Below are 19058 nucleotides of genomic sequence, written 5' to 3' on the forward strand. Positions count from 1 at the left end.
ATGGGGGGGGGGAGGGAGGGCAGGGTGGGTGATGGGTATTGAGGAGGACACCTTTTGGGATGAGCACTGGGTGTTGTATGGAAACCAATTTGACAGTAAATTTCATATATTAAAAAATAAAAAAAAATAAAAAATAAAAAATAAAATAAAATAAAATAAAATAAAATAAAAAACAAATACTAACCCTTTTAAGATCAAATTTAATGATACCATCTCAGTTGATTATCATCTCTTTCTTCTAAATACCTAAAAGTCTATAGCTCTTATATGGAGCTTAGGATACTCTGCCTTATGTTCTGCTATTTGTGGCCTCATCCTAAATGTACACTCATCTTGTGGGCAGGGTCTGATTTCTACTAATTTTGTATATACCCCAGAACCATTGTTCTCAAAGAATAGTCTCTTCACCACTGCGAGTTGCTAGGACCTTTTCAGGGATCCACAAGATCAAACTATTTTCATAAATAACACTGCAACATTATTTGCCTTTTTCACAGTGCTGACATTTGCACTGAAGACGCAAAAGCACTGGTGGGTAAAAGTGCAGGTCCCACACCACAAATCAAGGCAATGGCACCAAAGGATATTAGCAGTCATTGTAGTCCTTAATACTGCACACTTGCAGTAAAAAAATAATAAAAAGGGCCATCTCTACTTAAAAATGTCCTTGATGAAACAGTTAAGAATTATCGATTTTATTAAACCATGACTTTTGAGTACAATTTCTTTCTGGTAGTGTCTGTAGCACAAAAAGCAATTTTGCTGCATACCAAAGTATCACGGTTTTTGCCAGGAAAAGCCATTGTGCAAGTGCTTGGTTGTGAAATGAAATTAGCCACTTTTACAAAGAATACTATTTTTACTAGACAGACAGACTGAGCATTTGGCATTTTCTCAAAAATGAACAAAGTAAAACTGTCACTTAAAGGAAAACAACTAACAGCATTTGCTGCCAATGGTAAAACTTGAGCTTTTCAGTGAAATTTAGAATTACATAAAACTTGTAAGTACCAATAAGCATAACAGAACACAAAAAGTTTATTAATACATTTTTCATACTAAGACTTCAAATGGGGCGCATTATTCACATTTATAGCTCATCTAAATTCCAACTGTCCACATTCAAGTGTGCAGTCACATGCAGCTAATGGCTACCATATTAGACAACACAATTCTAGATTAATAAAATAGTCATTTATCTTTTTTTTTTTTTTGAGAGAGAGAGAGAGAGAGAGAGAGCACAAGTGGGGGAGAAGGGTATTGGGGTGGGGGGAGAATGTTAAGTGGGCTCCACACTCAGCACAGAGCCCGATGTCAATTATCTGTCTTTAGAGTTGATAATTTATTCTTATATTATCTCAGATAAAGGACAATTTTGAAATTAAAATAAAAGTTTCAAAATAAAAAGCCTTCCTCTAAGCCTCATATTAAAAAATAATCTTAGAGCTAAGTTCAGTTAGATAAACAAAGCAAAAAGTTTCATATTGTTATTTCTGCGAGTTTCAATTTTGAGCTCGCAGAGGCTGCCTTCAGATACTAAATCTTTTAGTTTTTTATTCTGTGTTTTTATTTCACTATGGAGTCATAAATTACTACTATTGAACACCCACCTTATGCCAGGCACTGTAGAGTACACAAAAATTAAGAAAACTACATAGCAGTGATTTTGGCTTATTATTCATAGTATAGTACTATTCAGTTAATTAAAAAGGAAAAAAGGAAAAGTCTTTATACTGTATGTAATCAGTATGATTATAGGGATATAGATTCTATAAGATGACTGCTTCTATATAAACATTCTTCCAGGTTACCAAATGAACTTAGAAATCACTTTAAAAATAAAACTGGAACAGGGCGCCTGGGTGGTTCAGTCGGTTGAGCCTCCGACTTCAGCTCAGGTCATGATCTCACGGTCCATGAATTCGAGCCCCGCGTCAGGCTCTGTGCTGACGGCTCAAAGCCTGGAGTCTGCTTCAGATTCTATGTCTCCCTCTCTCTCTGCACCTCCCCCGCTCACACTCTGTCTCTCTCTCTCTCTCTCTCTCTCTCTCAAAAATAAACATCAAAATATTTTTTAAATAAATGAGTAAAACTAGAAGAATATAGCATATCTTTATTATTATTATAAAATGAAAGTAATTCACTCAAAAACCGACCTCATGTTTTAAATCAAATCTATTCTATTGCTTTGATCACTCTGTAAGTTCAACAAATGTTAAAACTCAGTTACAATTAAATCATAAGGAAGGAGCTGAGGAGTAACAGGAAAAAACAACTGACTTATCAAAATAATTAACAAGCTGTGTCACACCAACTCTTGAAATAGGACCTCTGTTCACCACCTCCATACTACTAGCATTTTGATACAGGCCACCAGCATCTCAAATCTACATTACTGCAACAGCCTCCTAACTAGTTTTCCTGCTTTCACTTTTGCTTCCTTTCTGTTTATTCTGAAGAAAACAGCCAGAATAAATCTGTTAAAATGTGAATTTAAATCATGTTCAGGGTACTTGGCTGGCTCGGTTGGAAGAGCATGCCAACTTTTGATCTCGGGGTCATGAGTTCAAGCCCCACACCGGCTGTGGAGATTACTTAAATAAATAAACTTAAATAAAGTTCAATGCTCAGTAACTTCCAATGGCTTCCCATTTTGCCTGAAGTAAAAGCCAAACCCTTAAATAATCCGTAAGGCCCTATACCAGTGGCTTTGAACCAAGGACAATTTTGCCTTCCAGAGGACATTTGACAATCTCTGAAAGCACTTTTGGTTTTCACAACCAAAGGGCAGGTGCTGTTCACATCTAGTGCACAGACGCCAAAGATGCTGCTGAACAGTCTACAATGCACAAGACATCCCCCCACAAAGAATTATCTAGTCCAAAATGTCAATACTTGTAGGGCACCTGGGTGGCTCACTTGGTTCAGTGTCCGACTCTTGATTTTGGCTCAGGTCATGATCTCACGGTTTGTGGGATTGAGCCCCACATCAGGCTCTGTGCTGACAGCGTGGAGCCTGCTTGGGATTCTCTCCCTCTTTCTCTGCCCCTTTCCCAGCTCATGCTCGCTCACTCGCTTGCTCTCAAAATAAATAAATAAACATTAAAAAAGAAGTCAACTGCTGTATCTGACAAATACTGCCCTGTATGATTTACCTATCACTTCTTAACTTCATCATCTACCATTCCTCCCATTATCGCTCTACTCTAGGTATACTAGACCCTCAGCTGTTCCTAGAACACAGTATGCACACACCCATTTTTGCACCTGCTGCTCCCTCTGCCTGGAATGCTCTTTCTCTGTATCCGCACTGCTCAATCCCTCCACTCTTTCAGGTCTTCATTTTCTATTGTCTCTTAGATATAAACAAGTTATCTTTGATTTTCAATGCCTTTGGCTACACCTCACCACACTAACTCTGTCTTAAGACTGCTCAGCAAAAATCATCAGCTCTAGTCAAAACATTCTTCTTAAGTCTCTCTGAAGCACAATGTACTCAGCTGTACCTTTATTCCTGCTTTCCTCTATCTGGAATGCTCTCCTTTTTTTCTCTGCTGTTTATATAAAAAGAGTTATTGTGAGGCAGGAAGGAAACATGGAATCATTGAAAATACAACTTCCTTCCAGGAAACGGTGTGGAGGAAATTTGGAACTTGACATATTTTCCAGTACCTTCTACTTCATTTCAGTCGCTGGAAAAGACAATGCTAACAATGAATTGTATTGTTGGCTTCATTTGGCTTCGTATTTGCTAAAGCCTACAGCATTCTCCCTTTAGATAGCCATGGCTTGCATCCGCACCTTCTCAAATCTGTGCTCAAAGGTCACCTTAGCAAGTCCTTCCCCAACACACACACACACCACCACCACCACCACCACCGCCAACATCCTCTGTGGCCTTTTTCTTCTAAGCAATTGTTACCATCTAATATACAATATGTGTTACTTCTTTATCTTGCTTATTCTCCAATTCATCCCACTAGATTGTACTCCCTACAAGGGCAAGAATATTTTCCATTTTGCTCATTGCTATATTGCCAGTTCCTAGAATAGTATCTAATACACAGCAGTCACTCAAGAAATATTTGTTAAATGAATAAAGTCAAATTACATCTCTGAAATTAAGTTCCTCATGTATGAAGTGTAGATAACCTAGACCTCAAAGTGTTGTCAAATAATGATCTTTAACCAGCAATGCATTCCAAAATCATTCACAGCACTTTTTCATCACATGCACAACCAGGGATCCCTTATTTAAAACTAAGATTCAAGAGGACTAGAGTATGACCTAAACAAACACACTTTGGAAAAGCTCCCCAGGGGAATCTAACAATCACCCTCAGATGAAAACCACTGTTGGAACTAAAATTAAGAGAAAAAATAAAATTCACAACATTGGTAAAACATTAATCCAAAAGGATATATGCACCCCATGTTCGCTGCAGCTTTATTTATAATAGGAGAGGTATGAAAACAACTTAAGTGTCCACTAAAGGATGAATGGATAAAAAAGATGGGGTTCACATATACGAGGAACAGGACTCAGCCATAAAAAGGAATGAAATCTTGCCATTTGCAACAACATGGATGGACCCTGAGGGCATTATGCTAAGTGAAATAAGTTACAAAGCAAGACAAATACTGTTATGTGGAATCTAAACAAAACGAAACAAAACAAAACAAAAAAGCCAAGCTCATAGATACAGAGAACAGGTTAGTGGTTTCTAGAGGGGAGAGTGCAGGTGGGCAAAGGGAATCAAAAGGTACAAAAGTACAGTTATAAAAAAATAAATCATGAGGAGAAAAAATAAGTCACAGGATATAATGTATAGCATGATGACTTAACTGTTAAGAGATTAAATCTTAAAAGTTCTCATTATAAGAAAAAAGTTTAATTATATATGGTGATGGATGGTAACTAGAATTACTGCAGTAATCATTTTCCCAGTGAAATCATTTCCTACAGTGAATCATCATGCTGTACCCCTGAAATTAATGTAATGTTGTATGTCAATTATACTTCAATAAAAAATAAAGTGCATCTCTTAAGCAAAAAGTCATCACTGTGATAGAAATTCCTAAAGTTCTTTTTGCATCACTATACATTAAGAAAATAAACTTCTGGCCTGGTATGACTCTACATGTCAAAGTCCTACATTTAGACATTGAATCCAAATCTCTGGTAAACACTACTAGAAATTGAAGCCTTTTATCATTCCAAATGTCTCTCTTTGGTGAACGTATTAGTCCTACTCACTCCAGTTTAAAATCTTGGACTCGTTTTTATTCATCCTTCTCAATTTTCTACTCATTACTAGTCAGTCAGCCTGCAAGTTCTGTTAATTTTCTCTAGAAACATCTTACTATTTTCAAAATTACTAGTCTTCTCCCAAGTTCAGGATCTTTAAATCCTAACACCTAAATTTATTAAATGGCTTTTTAGCTTATTTTCCAGTTTTTTCTTTTCTTTTCCTTTTTTAAGATTTTATTTTTAAGAAATCTCTACATCCAGCATGGGGCTTGAACTTACAACCCCAAGAGCAAGAGTCACATATTCTTCCAACTGAGCCAGCCAGGCACTCCTCTAAGTTTCTAGTTTTCAATCTACCTAAATGTGGATACAAATTAAAGTTCCTCTGGTAGTTTTATTATGACATTCTCCTGTTCAAAACTGTGTTCTTCAAGGGCAACTAGCTGGATCAGTTAGTAGAGCATGCAACTCTTGATCTTGGGGTTGTAAGTTTGAGCCCCAGGTTGGGTGTAGTGATTACTCAAAAATACATTAAGAAAACAACAACAACAGCAACAACAACAACCAGAGGCATGTGGATAGCTCAGTCAGTGAAGCATCCAACTCTTGATTTCAGCTCAGGTCACAATCTCAGTTTGTGAGATCAAGCCCTGCATCCAGCTCTGGGCTGACAATTCAGAGCCTGCTTGGGATTCTGTCTCTCCCTCTCTCTCTGCCCTTCTCCTGCTCATGCTCTCTCTCTCAAAATAAATAAACTTAAAAAAAAAAAAGGTATTCTTCAGCACTCAATATATACTACTTCCTACACACAGCCCACATCAAATACAAAGTTTCTCTAAATTCTTAAAGATGATACACAGAAATTAATTGGACAGCAATTATTCTCATAAAATGGCACATGGTTTTATTTAGTACACCTGCTTCAGTTTTATTTTGTGAATATATTATATTCTGTACACAGCTGAATTTTCCTTTTCTCTGGCAATCAATATGTGTACTTCCACTCTATGGGGGTCCTTTTTTACCTCACTGAATTCTTCCACGTTCTTTTTTGTGTTATCATCCTGTCTGGCAGAACTTTAATAACTATCAAAATAACATCCAACTGTACTCTGCCTACCTCTTATGATTTTATCTAGCTCTGTAGTCACAACTCTAACGTCATGCTTAAGTCAATGAACAATCAGGCTTAGGGACTCCTGGGTGGCTCAGTCGGTTGGGTGTCCAACTTCAGCTCAGGTCAAGATATCACAGTTCATGGGTTTGAGTCCCACAATGGGCTCTGTGCTGACAGCTCGGAGCCTGGAGCCTGCTTCATATTCTGTGTCTCCCTCTCTCTCTGCCCCTCCCCTGCTCATGCTCTGTCTCCCTCTCTCAAAAAGTAAACATTAAAAAAATATTTAAAAAAATAAAATAAACAATCAGGCTTCTTCATGTGCTCCTCTAGACAGCTCTTTATATACAAACACATTTAGACACTAAAGCAAATGACCTCAAAAACAAGGTCAAAATGTATTACAATAGAAGCGATATAAAACCAAGACAATAATCCACTTAATCTACATTATTCAATACCAAAGCTTCTCAGTCAGCAAAAAGAACTCGACCAGTTTCTTGTAACTCATCACTCAGAATGTAGTCAAGGCCTTTTGGAATAAAGTAAAGGAATCATAATTCTAACAAAAGAGTCAAACTATACGGAATAGCCCTGACTTTTTCTGATTCCCAAATTCCTTAATTCAAAAACTATACATAGTGTGACACATTAACACTGAGCAGTGATACATTAAGAGACAAAACAATGACTGAAACAAGGTAGAACTGGCTTTTTACATTGTTACTTTATGTGCATGTAGAGAAAAACTGAAATGCATTCCTTTAACATTATTTAAGAGCAAACAAAAGAGGATACTCACCATTAAAGCCCTGATAAGTATTTCTGCAAGCAGAGTGTGTATAATCTATGAAGACACATTTAACAGAAAGAAATTAGTGCAATATTAGCGAAAGTCTGAAATTACATACTCATCTATTCAAATCAAACACAATTTCTTAAAATGTCATTAACTCTATTATCTACAAAAATGGAGTGTAAATAATTACAAACATTTAATATGGAAAAACATGTATCTCTCTTCATTATCTCCCCAAGAGGCAAATCATCCAAATTACTAAAATGTAAAAATTCGCTTTAACACCTGATATACAATAATTGCCAAAAAAGGGAATCCAGTACTGATTTATACAGGGAAACAAAAGGAAGGCAGATAGATTAAATTATGTATCAAATATTGCAAAAAGGGCCATGTGAGAATTGATTGTATGTAATATGTAATTGTTTCAAAGTTAAATATATTTCTTTTACCTACTCGCTCTCTAAAGTTTTCAAGATCTTATTTGAGAATGCATATACACAAACATATATGTTTGCCTTCACTGTATCTATCCAGGATGTGACATCACCAAAAACCATATTGGCAATTTCTGTTGAAAGGGATTTGGCAATTGTTAAGTCCTTTAATTAATTTTACTAATAAATACTAAAAGAAAGAAAGCTGATACAGTGATCCCTTGAAGGCAACAGAATCCAGCTACGCTGCATAGGATTAGATTCAGATGTATTGTTAGTCAAATTCCACTCCCAAATATAGCAGTAAAGGAGAAAAGGAAGCAAGAGAGAGGAGGAGTGTTTACTCACTGACACTGTTTATAATTTTATTACTAACGCTGGAGTTGTAGGCACATGGTGACAATAAAAAGTAAGCAAACTAAGTTTTATTGTTTTTCAACTCTCTACAGAAAATGGATTCCCTTGGTGGGGGGGGGGGGGGGGAACCACTCCCATTGTTCCCTCCCCCCACCTGGGTAGCTTCTGCTGTACCCTGAGTGTTGGTACTATCATCAAACTTTGGTATGAAAACATAGCAATATATTTTTAACTTTCATTCCCAGCTTCGCTACTTCAAATAAACATAGTTTTAAGGTATCTGTATCCAAATGAGTCAAAGTCCAACCAAAACAAACAAAAACACCGGAGTGTGCTACTCTTAACAGCTGGACTTCCTATTTCAAACTAATTGAAAAGGCTCCACCAAAGGGTTATCCCAGGGGCGCCTGGGGGGCTTAGCTGGTTAAGAGCCCTACTCTTGATTTCGGCTCAGGTCACGATGTCAGGCTTCGTGAGATCAAGCCCCACATCTGGCGCTGCACCGACAGCTTGGGATTTTCTCTCTCTCTCTCAAAATAAACAAATAAACTTTTTTAAACATGGGTTCTTTCAGCCCCCTTTCATATACTTAGATTTGGCAGCTTTAATTCTTTCTGGCATGAAATCAAATCAAAGATCAAAAGATCGTTTAGTCAGACTCATGCTGAGATCACAGTACATTCAATGTTTAATATAATTGTTTCGGTTGGGTGAGGGGCTTACAACTAGTTAGCGAGCCGGTTTTAATTAGACACGTCTGGTTACTCAGGATTAAGACCACTTTAATCACTGAAACCCTTTTCCACGTCTCCCTAACGCTGTCGTTAACCGACTCATTTTATCTTGACACCAACTCCTATAAAAAAGTTGGGCAAGATTTGAAGACAAGGTGAAAACCAAATTAATTTTACTCTGGGAGCCTGTGAAAATGGTTTAAAGAACTAGCGTGAGAGACAGCTGAAAGGTATTGCTGGAATACGGTTTCTTTAAACGTTAAGTCCAACGCAGGCGGCTGGGCACAGAGCTGAATTTGAAGGGCATGTGATGCCGTGCCAGAATTCTAACTTAAGTCCCATCCATACACAATCCAGAGGAAAAAATGCTTAGGTTCACGCAGCTATTTGAAATTAGGGATTAACGACCAGGTAATTTTGGTGGATAAACAGCCCAGTTTGCTAACCAGTAATATAGCTCAGGTTTCCATTCGGCACAGAGATCTACCTATACTTGTCACTTACAGACGCCCTTTAAACTCGTCTTCAAACTAAGACGAGAAACATCACCGTGAACAAGCCTCTGGAAATTGTATCTGTTAAGAAGCAACCTGGTTGGGGATTTACTACACGGACGAGCTGGGTCGCCGCCCTATGAGGCGAACGCGACGCGAGGCCGGGGAGGCCCCACCCGCCCCTCTGCCCGAGACCGGGGAGTTGGGAGGCGTCGGGGCAATTTCCACGCACCGGGGCCGGGGCGAGTCCGGAGCGCGAGTCCGGGGCCCGAGACCGGAGGCCGTGGCGCTCTGGGCGCGCCCTTCCCCTCACCGAGGCCGGCACGGAACTCCCAGGTCCCCGGCGGCAGCGGGCGCCGGGCGGGCGCGACAAGGCGCGCGGGTTCCCACACAGGCCGATTCCGGGCACTGGGCCCGCGGCGGGCGGGCGGCCTCCGGGCCCGCAGAACAAAGCCCACACGGCCATCTTGAGACCGTAAACAGACCCCCGGGGCGGCCACCCCGCCTCCCGCCCGCCGTGGCGACCAGCCAGAGGCGCCGCTTACCGTCTTCGAAATCCATGGCGGAGGCTCGGGGCTCACAGCCTCGGCGACGCTGGGCTGAGCTGTGGCAGGCGGCAAGCGCCCGCGACCCGCGGTTCCACACCACCCGTCCTCGCGACCGACAGCGGCGCTACCGGCCCGGGAGCCGCAGGCCACAGCGAGGCTGAGGGGCGGGGCCGGCCGGCGCTGCCAGCCGCCGCAGCGCGGCCTGCGATTGGCTGGCGCGGGCTGGTGGGCGGGCCCTCGAGTGGGGGCGGGAAGGAGGCCCGCTGTCGCGCTCCCGAGTGCTGACCCTCTGGGAGCGGCTGAGGAGGAAGGAAGGTAGAAAGAGGAGCGTCGAAGACTGACTAGGGTCACGGGAAAGCGAACTGGGTGTTCGGGAAATTCTGGCTGCGGCCCGCCATGTTTGATCCTGGCAAGAGCGAAAGGATCTAGTTGGAATACCTCCCTCCTGCCCAAACTAATAAACCACGTGCCGACCTTTTGCTTTTTATTGGCTGGGGATGACTGTACCGAAAATGTTAACGTGTTTTTGGACTTTTTGCTGTGGAGACGCTGAAGTCCCAGACGATTTTTACTCTGTGAGCAGAGAACAGATTGCAAAATAGGAAATAATTATGGAAATGATCCAAAACAAGCTATTACCAATTTCTGAATTTTAAGGTCCAAAATGAAAGTGCTGTAAAAGTTCAAAACCAGGGATGATTTGTGGCAGAAGTCCTCCAGAACCTGACGAATGACCACAAATATCCACACACCTTGGCGTTGTATTATCACTACTTTGGAAGTAGTGTTGGGGAAGTGGCCAAAATTATTCACCCCACAGGTCAATATGGAAAAAGACAACTATTCATTCTGACCCTGGAGCAGCTTGAACTCCAGGTTTAATTTTTTTTTCTTTTAGTCGAGGAAATAGTGTCAACAACGAGTTGATTGCAGGATAGGAAACCATGAATCAAAACCATTTGCTCTTCTTTGAGATCCAACCAGTTTCTGGAACCAGTTCCAAGAAGGCAGCTTGTGGAAATAGGGCTGGGGGAAAAACTCACAGATATACTATGTATATTACCATAGCCCCAAACCTGGACAGGGCATTGTTTCTTCCTCATCACTTTCCTTCTCCACCCTGATTGATTCACCCATTCTCCACCCTTGTTTTCTTTTTTTCCCCCATCCTATACATGTTTCCTAGTCACCTGAGCTGAACATGTTGAAAACTGAACTCATAATTTCCCTCCTCAAACCTGCTCATCCTCCTTTATTCTTTCATCTCTGTTAGTGGTGTTGTGAGCAACCACCCACTAATCCTAGCCGGAAGCCTGCCCGATTCATCTAGTCAAGGCACAGCTCTCTCCCATTCTCTCACGCCAGTTCATACTGAAGTCTTTCATCTGCTTATTATCTCTTAAAGTTTCTTAAACTTGTTCCCTTCTCTCCATTCCCACCGCACTACCTGTAGTACCTAACTACTCTCATTCTCTCTCTCCCAAACTGTTGCTGTATCTTCCTAAATAATTTCTCTGCCCTTTGGCCTTGATTTCTCAGGCTTCTCAGGGCTGCGGTGTTCTAAACACTAATCCAAACATCTCATCGTGCGTCTCTATCATGGATTAGATCAAGGCAAAGCTACGTAACCTAGAGCACGTGCGTCCGGATCTGGCCATGGCCTGACCTGCCATCTTCCTACATTTCTCCCTCCTCCTCTCTCCTACACTCTCTCCCTTTTGTGGATCAATTTTAAGCCGCTTCCCAAATCACCCCTATGCTTCTTCATGCCACTAAACTTTTACTTATGCTTTTGTCTCTGCTTGTGATACCACCCAGTTAACCCTACCCATTCTCAAAACATAGCTCAGGATTTACTTCCTCTAAGAAACACACCCACATCCCATCCCTGCACCCTAGGCCAGTACTTCTCAAATATTAACGTGTATAGGATTCACCTAGCAATCTCATTAAAACTCACATGCACACTCAGTCAGACTGGGTTGGAGCCAGAGTCTGCATTCCTCACAGGTTTCCAGAAGATGCTGCTGCTGCTGCTGCTGCTGCTGCTGCTGCTGAAACCATACTTGGAGTAGCAAGGCCCTGAGCTAACCTGTTACAGCACTATCTCCCCTGCAGTAAATACTCTGTTTGGCTTTATGTCTACCCACATTCGAAGCCCTTTTAGAATCAAGTCTTCTTTGTATCCTAAGTGCTGAGCACATATATTTGCTAAGTAAAACTGAACTCTCTTGACTTTTTTTTTTTTTAAGGGTAGACTTAATATTTTATTGCCATTTTATATAATCAGATGGCAATTGGGTATACAGTCTTCATACTTGATCTTTCCTTTTGGTAAATAAAAAAATTTACAAGTTTTCAACAGCCAATGGCTGGTTATGTTTTCAGAAAACATAATTAGATTAATTCATTAATGGTAGCTTCAAGTTTTTCCTTACTAGCCCCAGAAAGTTCACCCACCTTTTGTCCTTTTTTAAAAAACTGGAAGGTTGGCATGCATTTGACTTCATGCTCTGAAGCAACATCCCAACAGTCATCCACATCTGCTTCAAGGAACGCCATGTTGGAATACTTGTCAGAGAAGGAATGAAAGAAAGGCTTAATCGTTTTGCAAGGCCCACACCACATGGCTGAAAAGTCAACTACTACAAGTTTTTCCCCTGCACTGTTCAAGGCTTCCTGAAAAGCATACTTGCTCTCAATCTGCTTCACCATTTTGGCTGTTGGGGTCTGACAAGCGGCTGTAAGGACCATGTAACTGGATCCTAAATGCTGGACAGAGCTCTCTCTTGACATTTTTAACTTTTTATTTTTCTTGGTATCATGACAAAGGAATGGTTTGTAACCCGTGGTATTCAGGCATGAGTGTAAGGAAATAAGTATTGGGAACCACACACACACACACACACACCCTTCTTTCTCTCCGAAAAGAGAAAATTACCAATCATGGAACTCCTAACTCAAGAAGAAAACTGGCCTCAGCACAAATGCCTGGAGAGCCAGAATACATAGATATCTTCTCCCCTTCCTTCCTCTTTCCCAAGGCAGAAGCAGGTGGCCATACCTAGATACCCCACAATACCTGAGAGGCCTTGCAATACCTGAGAGTCCCTCAAGCCATCCCTTAATTCCTTTACCAAACAAATATTGATTGAGCACCAACTATGTGCCAAACATGGTCTTCTTCCTTCACTGTCATCTCTTTCCAGTCCCCCAGAAACTGGCCAGGCAACCGGGCCTGTTCCCACTTGTTTAGGCTTAGATTTTTACCCTGAGGGGCCAAGGTTTTGTACAAAGTCTTAGACTATTTCATTCTCCATTTATTTTGCAGTAGGTGGCAGGTTAGTAAATGCCAGAACAGCTAAGCCTACTGGAAAACAGAAGAGAATATGTTTTATTAAGTGCAGAGGTTAAAAGGATGATGTGCTGATGCCAAGAGAAGTCTGCAGGGAGAAGGAGGAAATGGGGAGCTACATCTAAGACCTGATCCTGAGGGAGCCGTCAAAGAAGCCCTACCATTGCCCTCCCCAGAACCTGAGAAGAGCGAGGTGCGTGGGCTCCCTGAGGACCCAGGGACCTCTGTTCCTCATCTCCTGACCCTCCACATACATACCTTCTGCTCCAACAACACAGGACCATCTGCTGTTCCCCAAACAAACTGTGTATTTTCACAAGCTTTTGCTCACCCTGTTCTCTCTGCTTCTATTGTGTTTCCTTTCCTCCTCTGCCATTCTTCAAGGTTCAATATTCATGTCGCCTCTTTTTAAACCTCTCCCTAAGCTCTTAGTCAGAATCCCCTTCCCTCTGTGTCACCTTAATAGTGGTTAGCACAGTTGGATTCTTGTTGTAGTAAGTTTTTTAGTTGTATTCCTTGTCTAGTTCTTTGTTCATACTCTTTGGGAATGGAGACCCTTCTATGTACCCCTTTTATATGGCCTATAGGTAGCACAGTGGCGCTGTATGTTAAGGAGGAGAAGCAAAATCACCACTGAAGAAAAGACTGCATCTGACTGAAAGTGAGTGCCCAGAGCTTCCTCTGCACAAAACCACAGCATCCAACAATTATTTTGGAGAATAAGTGACAGTAGGTTTACAAAGGGGAGTTCTGATTTCACAATGCCTTCCCAATTGGCTCCAAATAATTCTTCTTCTCCATGTTCTTTAGGGAATTCATAAATACTTAGAGAGGGAGGTCAAGTACTAAAAATGACAGTCTTAAGGCAGAGCAGCCAAACTTAACATAAGCAAAGTAATTCCTACTGAGGGTTCTGAGGACTTATCCAAGGAGAGCTGGTTACAGAACCACAGCAATAGAAATCGGCTGAAAACAGCTAGTGTTAATAGCACTGAATGGATGTATTTTATACATATGAGAAGAAGTCTCTCTCCAATTTTAATTTACAACTTGAAAAAGACACAGGTGTCTCTAAAAGCTAAAAGAAATAGCAATTAAAATAATAATTAGCTTTTATTAAGCCCTATATATTAATAAATGTTCCAAAGAACTTTACATGTATTAACTCCTTTTATCTGCTTAAGAGTCCTATGATGTAGGGGCACCTGGGTGGCTCGGTTGAGCATCCGACTTTGGCTCAGGTCATGATCTTGAGGCTCGTGGATTTGAGCCCTACATCAGACTCTACGCTGACACCTTGGAGCCTGGAGCCTGCTTCAGATTCTGTGTCTCCCGCTCTCTCTGCTCCTCCCCACTTGCGTGCACGCACATGTTCTCTCTCTCTCCCTCTCTCTCTCTCTCTCTCTCTCGAAAATAAATAAACATTTTTTTAAATTAAAAAAAAAAAAAAGAATCCTATAATGTAGGTAGTACTATTGCCCCTACTTTACTGCTAAGGAAACTGACACCCATAAAGGTAAAGTTACTTGCCCAAGGACACACTGTTAAAAAAAAAAAAAAAAAAAGAAAAGAATAGAGCCAAGATTCAAACCCAAGCAGCCTGGCTCCAGAGCCCATATGTGCATCTCTATCATTCTGAAGTGCCTACTGTGCTCTACCGAGCAGCTCTTGCCTGCCAAGGATTTTGATGGACTCTTTATATGCCTTACTTGTATCCTCACAATAAGATAGGTTATATCCTTTCCGCATGAGGTAAATTAAAGAGAAAGTTAGGTTACTTGTCCAAGACTGCACAATGAGAAATTACTGGTTCCATATACATGACAAATATTATATAATCATGGTCTATTGCTGTTTGGAGCCAACCTTGGAGATTCAATATCATCACCAAAGTTCTCAGGTTAAAAAAAAAAGAAAGAAAAAGAAAAAAAAAAAGGAGAGGGGCGCCTGGGTAGCTCAGTCGGTTGAGCATCCAACTTCGGCTCAGGTCATGATCTCGCGGTCTGTGAGCTCAAGCCCCGCATCAGGCTCTGTGCTGACAGCTCAAAGCCTGGAGCCTGCTTTGAATTCTGTGTCTCCCTGTCTCTCTGCCCCTCCCCCACTCATGCTCTGTCTCTCTCTCTCTCTGTCAAAAATAAACATTAAAAAAAAAGGAGAGGGGCGCCTGGGTGGCTCAGTCAGTTAAGCATCCGACTTCGGCGCAGGTCATGATCTCACTGTCCGTGAGTTCAAGCCCCACATCGGGCTCTGTGCTGACAGCTCAGAGCCTGGAGCCTGTTTCAGATTCTGTGTCTCCCTCTCTCTCTGACCCTCCTGCATTCATGCTCTATCTCTCTGTCTCAAAAATAAATAAACGTTAAAAAAAAAAAAAAAAGGAGAGAGATTTTGCCAATCTCCCAATCTTGCATAATTGTACTAATGCAGTCAAAGAGAGTTATGTAGGAAAAGAAGTGATCATGAATGCTTTGGAGATTCCCCACCTCATCCTGTGCTTTAGGCCTTTCTCAGATTAGAAAAACTCAATTAGTTTCATGTGCATTCCCTTCCCCAAAAAGCAAGGTGAAATTCCAAACACAGAAGTGCTTTCCTTAGGTATAAATTATATAAAGTATACATTTCTAGAAAATGAGGTTTATTCCCTATTAGGGTCTCAGTTAAACCTCTGAATTATCGCCTCTCATTTCATCTTCTTAATGTGTTTAGTCCATCATAAATTTTAATCTTCTAAGTAAATTGAGAGCAAGCTGTCTGCGACATCTGTCAACCCCACTGATTGCCAGAATTGATTTGGTAGATCTGCCCTGCTGGAAAGGTGTCCCCTTTCTTCCTGGCTCTGCCACGTGTGTCTCTCCCAAAGCTGCATGCTTCATTGAAGAGGATGGTTTTCCTAGAGAGGGGAGGACAAGGATCTACAAGGAATCAAGTTCTCCTGTGGGACTATCCAGGCCTTGGATAGTAGGGTCTCTGCCACTAGACAATGAGCCACTTGAAGGTGGAGATCTCATCTTTGTGTCTCCAGCCTGCTAGAACCATGCCTGGCACAAGGTAGACTCTAAAGTGTCTGTTGAATGAATAAGAAGGAAACAGACCCATAGTCAGCTTCTGTATCTAAATAGCTTCAATTCTACATTAGGGAAACAAATGTAAATAAAAATACAAACATACAAAATTCAAACATGCACACATACAATCTAACCCCCATCTTGAGAGTCAACCCAACACATAGAGTTTACAAACAGAAAAAGGGCACAGTCCTAGGAGACCCAGTAGAGGGCACCACACACCAAATATAGTCAAGGTTTGGCTACAGAAATGGAGCACGTGTCTATCTAGTTCCTGCTGGTCTAAGATGTTGTGAAAGGACACGGAGCAGAAAATATTCCTATGGGCCTGTGCTCTAAAAGTACCTGAATTTCTATTTTGGTTCAATTGTGGATATAAATTTCCCTGTTTGCCTCATTTCAGTAGATTTTGTTTTTAGAGATGATCTTTTAAAGCATGGAACAATGGAAAACACTGTAGTGGTAAATTTGAAAAACAGGATACAAAATTGTATGTGAAATCTGATAATAGCAATACCAATTTTTTTTTAAAAGACAAAGCATAAAGATAAGATGGAAAGAAAAATTGTAAAACATGAACTGTGATTCTTTTTCGTGATGACTTTTTATGTACTCACAGGCATCCATACTTAGTCTTCTATATTCTCCAAATTTCTTTCGCACTTTTATAATGTAATACATATATAATATGTATATATATACACAATATATATATAATATATATATTTGATATGTAATATATATATATATTTGATACAAAACAAAATGTAACATGTATTAACAATTAGTTCTCCTTAGCCAAATGTTGTATTTCATTCTCTTTGTAGATATTGTTGGGAACAGAGGAAGGAGCCTCTCTCTATTGGTCATTTAAGTCAGTGGTTCTCAAGTCTGGCTCTACTCTAGAATCATTCAGGCACTTTTAATAAATGCCAGTATTTAGGCTTCACTTTGGAGATTCTTATTTAATGATAAACCTAAAACTGTTACCAGTGCTGATTTTCGAGACACTTGCAAGACAAGGTATTGGAATAAGTTCTCTTCTGTTTCAGTAACTTGTACTTATTGAGAAAATGTCAAGTCTAAAAAAGGAACTTTAGAGATTGAATAACCACACATTAACCAATCGATCCATGTGTGGGAAATGGTGTAACAACTACACTCTGAATTGGGGCTAGTATAGACACTTGTACATCTTACAGCTCTAAAAGCTGGCTTGGTTCCAGTATTCCCTGTAACTACCCTGCAGCCCTTGGGAGGTAATTAACTAATGACAGTAAAGGGCTTTTAAACTGAAACATGCTGTATAAATGCTAAACACAGGAAACACACAGAGGATTTCCACTGACTGCCAATACTTTTGAACCAGAGAGTTGATGCATCTTGAAGCCAATTTCCCCTTTGCAACTAAAATCTTCCTAATCCTAAATAAATAAATAAATAAAAATAAAATCTCCCTAATCCTCATTTCAAGGGAAACAAAAGGAGTTCTTTCTTAAATGTCTTTCCCACCAATCAAAGACCTAAGATTACCCCCTTTACTTTCTCAGAAGTAAGTTTCTGCCTCAACAAAACGTTGCATGGTAGTGTGGTTTGTGTGAATGGGTGGTTGGATTGGATCACTGAAGGTAGGTTCTACACAAAAGAGGTCATATTAAGTGGTCTAATATGAGTCCTGGCACCACCCTTCACATCATCTTTGTTTTTAAAGCAAAAGATTTGTGCAAATGGTAATAAATGAAATACTATAAAAGGACTTCCGGTGAAAAGCAACAGTATTTCCTCTTCTCCTTGTTTAACTCTGTTCCCCTCTAGAGATGAAAACTCTGGTTTCATCTTGTAGTAGGTTCCCCTCCCTAAGGAGAGAGAAAAAAAGGGAGAGAAAACTTCAAGGTAACCTGGCTATGCACCTACATGATACCATCCCTCATGACCTTGTAAACTGAGACTACTTAATCAAACTACATGTTTGTGTGTGTTACCAAATATGGGAGACAAAGAAATAGAAAATAGATTTAAAAAACTATGCCATGTGACGTTCAGTGCTCAATTCTTCAAGCACAAACCCAACTGAGCAGTACCGGCAGGAATAAAGTTGCTTCCTGGAAATTAAAAAGCCTCAGTGTCATGACTGTGTAAGAATCCTGCTACAATCTGGGGTGAGATCATTTGGTGTTTCCTTTCACTGCACTCTGTATCTCTCTTCTTAGATTACCAACTTCAGTCAATATCAATTGATTCCACAGTATGAAAATGAGCATGTATCTCATACTACCCTTCTCTTCCTAATATTTAATGGCAATGATGGTTTTTTATTTCCTCTATTAGAACTAATCACTTATGTTTCCAAATAAGGACTCAAATTGCTATTTCTTTTTAATAGAGCATCTGTGCATTTCTTCCTCTATAAAATGAAGGCATTGGCCCCTTCCCATTGTTCTACTTCTCCTCTCCCTTTCATTTTCATCAGCAGCCCTGTACCACCAACAGAATTCTTACTGTTTACATTCTTCGCCGCAACCATAAAAAGTCTTTTCTACTTTGCCTATAGGTTTACTTTAGAAGTTAAAAAGACTATATACTTTTTTCCAAAGAGTACAGTGTGAGTGAGAGAGCAGGTAACTTTACATTAGAGAAAACCTGGCCAACGCAACCTCAGCCAGGTTATCAAGTTCAACAAGAGTGTTAATTCGATATGTCATGTTGATAGCATGTGCTCTTGGTTTGATGTGACAAAATGGCACTTGACCTTTGTGGTCTTCCCTCAAAAACCCATAACCCCAATCTAATCATAAGAAAAACATTAGACAAATGTCAAATGATGGACATTCTAGACCTGTACTCCTCAAAGCTATCAAGGTCTTCAAAAACAAGGAAAGTATGAGAAACTATTACAGCCAAGAGGAG

At 40.5% G+C, this 19058-nt stretch overlaps 2 protein-coding genes across 4 annotated transcripts in view; both read right to left on the minus strand.

Moving 5' to 3' along the window:
• ZNF326 (zinc finger protein 326) overlaps positions 1 to 9896 on the minus strand; it is a 36238-nt gene extending 26342 nt beyond the window's left edge. Inside the window, exons 1-2 of one of the 3 annotated variants that reach the window (XM_049616804.1) lie at positions 9732 to 9896; positions 7168 to 7212 (exon numbers count right to left, since the gene is read on the minus strand). In XM_049616804.1, the coding sequence (XP_049472761.1) occupies positions 7168 to 7212; positions 9732 to 9747 (61 nt within the window). In that variant the 5' untranslated portion in view covers positions 9748 to 9896. Of the gene's footprint in view, positions 1 to 7167; positions 7213 to 9731 lie in introns of those variants that run through there. The other 2 variants (XM_049616805.1, XM_049616807.1) reach the window with 2 other exon arrangements.
• Positions 9897 to 12041: 2145 nt separating this feature from the next.
• On the minus strand, positions 12042 to 12502 carry LOC125913623 (thioredoxin-like). The gene has a single exon (XM_049618855.1). It carries the CDS (start codon positions 12486 to 12488, stop codon positions 12132 to 12134), a length of 357 nt encoding a protein of 118 aa, XP_049474812.1. The 5' UTR covers positions 12489 to 12502; the 3' UTR covers positions 12042 to 12131.
• Positions 12503 to 19058: the final 6556 nt, after the last annotated feature.

The sequence above is a fragment of the Panthera uncia genome, assembly GCF_023721935.1.
Source record: "Panthera uncia isolate 11264 chromosome C1 unlocalized genomic scaffold, Puncia_PCG_1.0 HiC_scaffold_4, whole genome shotgun sequence".
In the NCBI taxonomy this organism is placed as follows: Eukaryota; Metazoa; Chordata; class Mammalia; order Carnivora; family Felidae; genus Panthera; species Panthera uncia.

Coding starts and splice junctions, on each gene's coding strand:
- LOC125913623 (XM_049618855.1), bottom strand. CDS start 12,488: ATGGTCCTTACAGCCGCTTGTCAGACCCCAACAGCCAAAATGGTGAAG.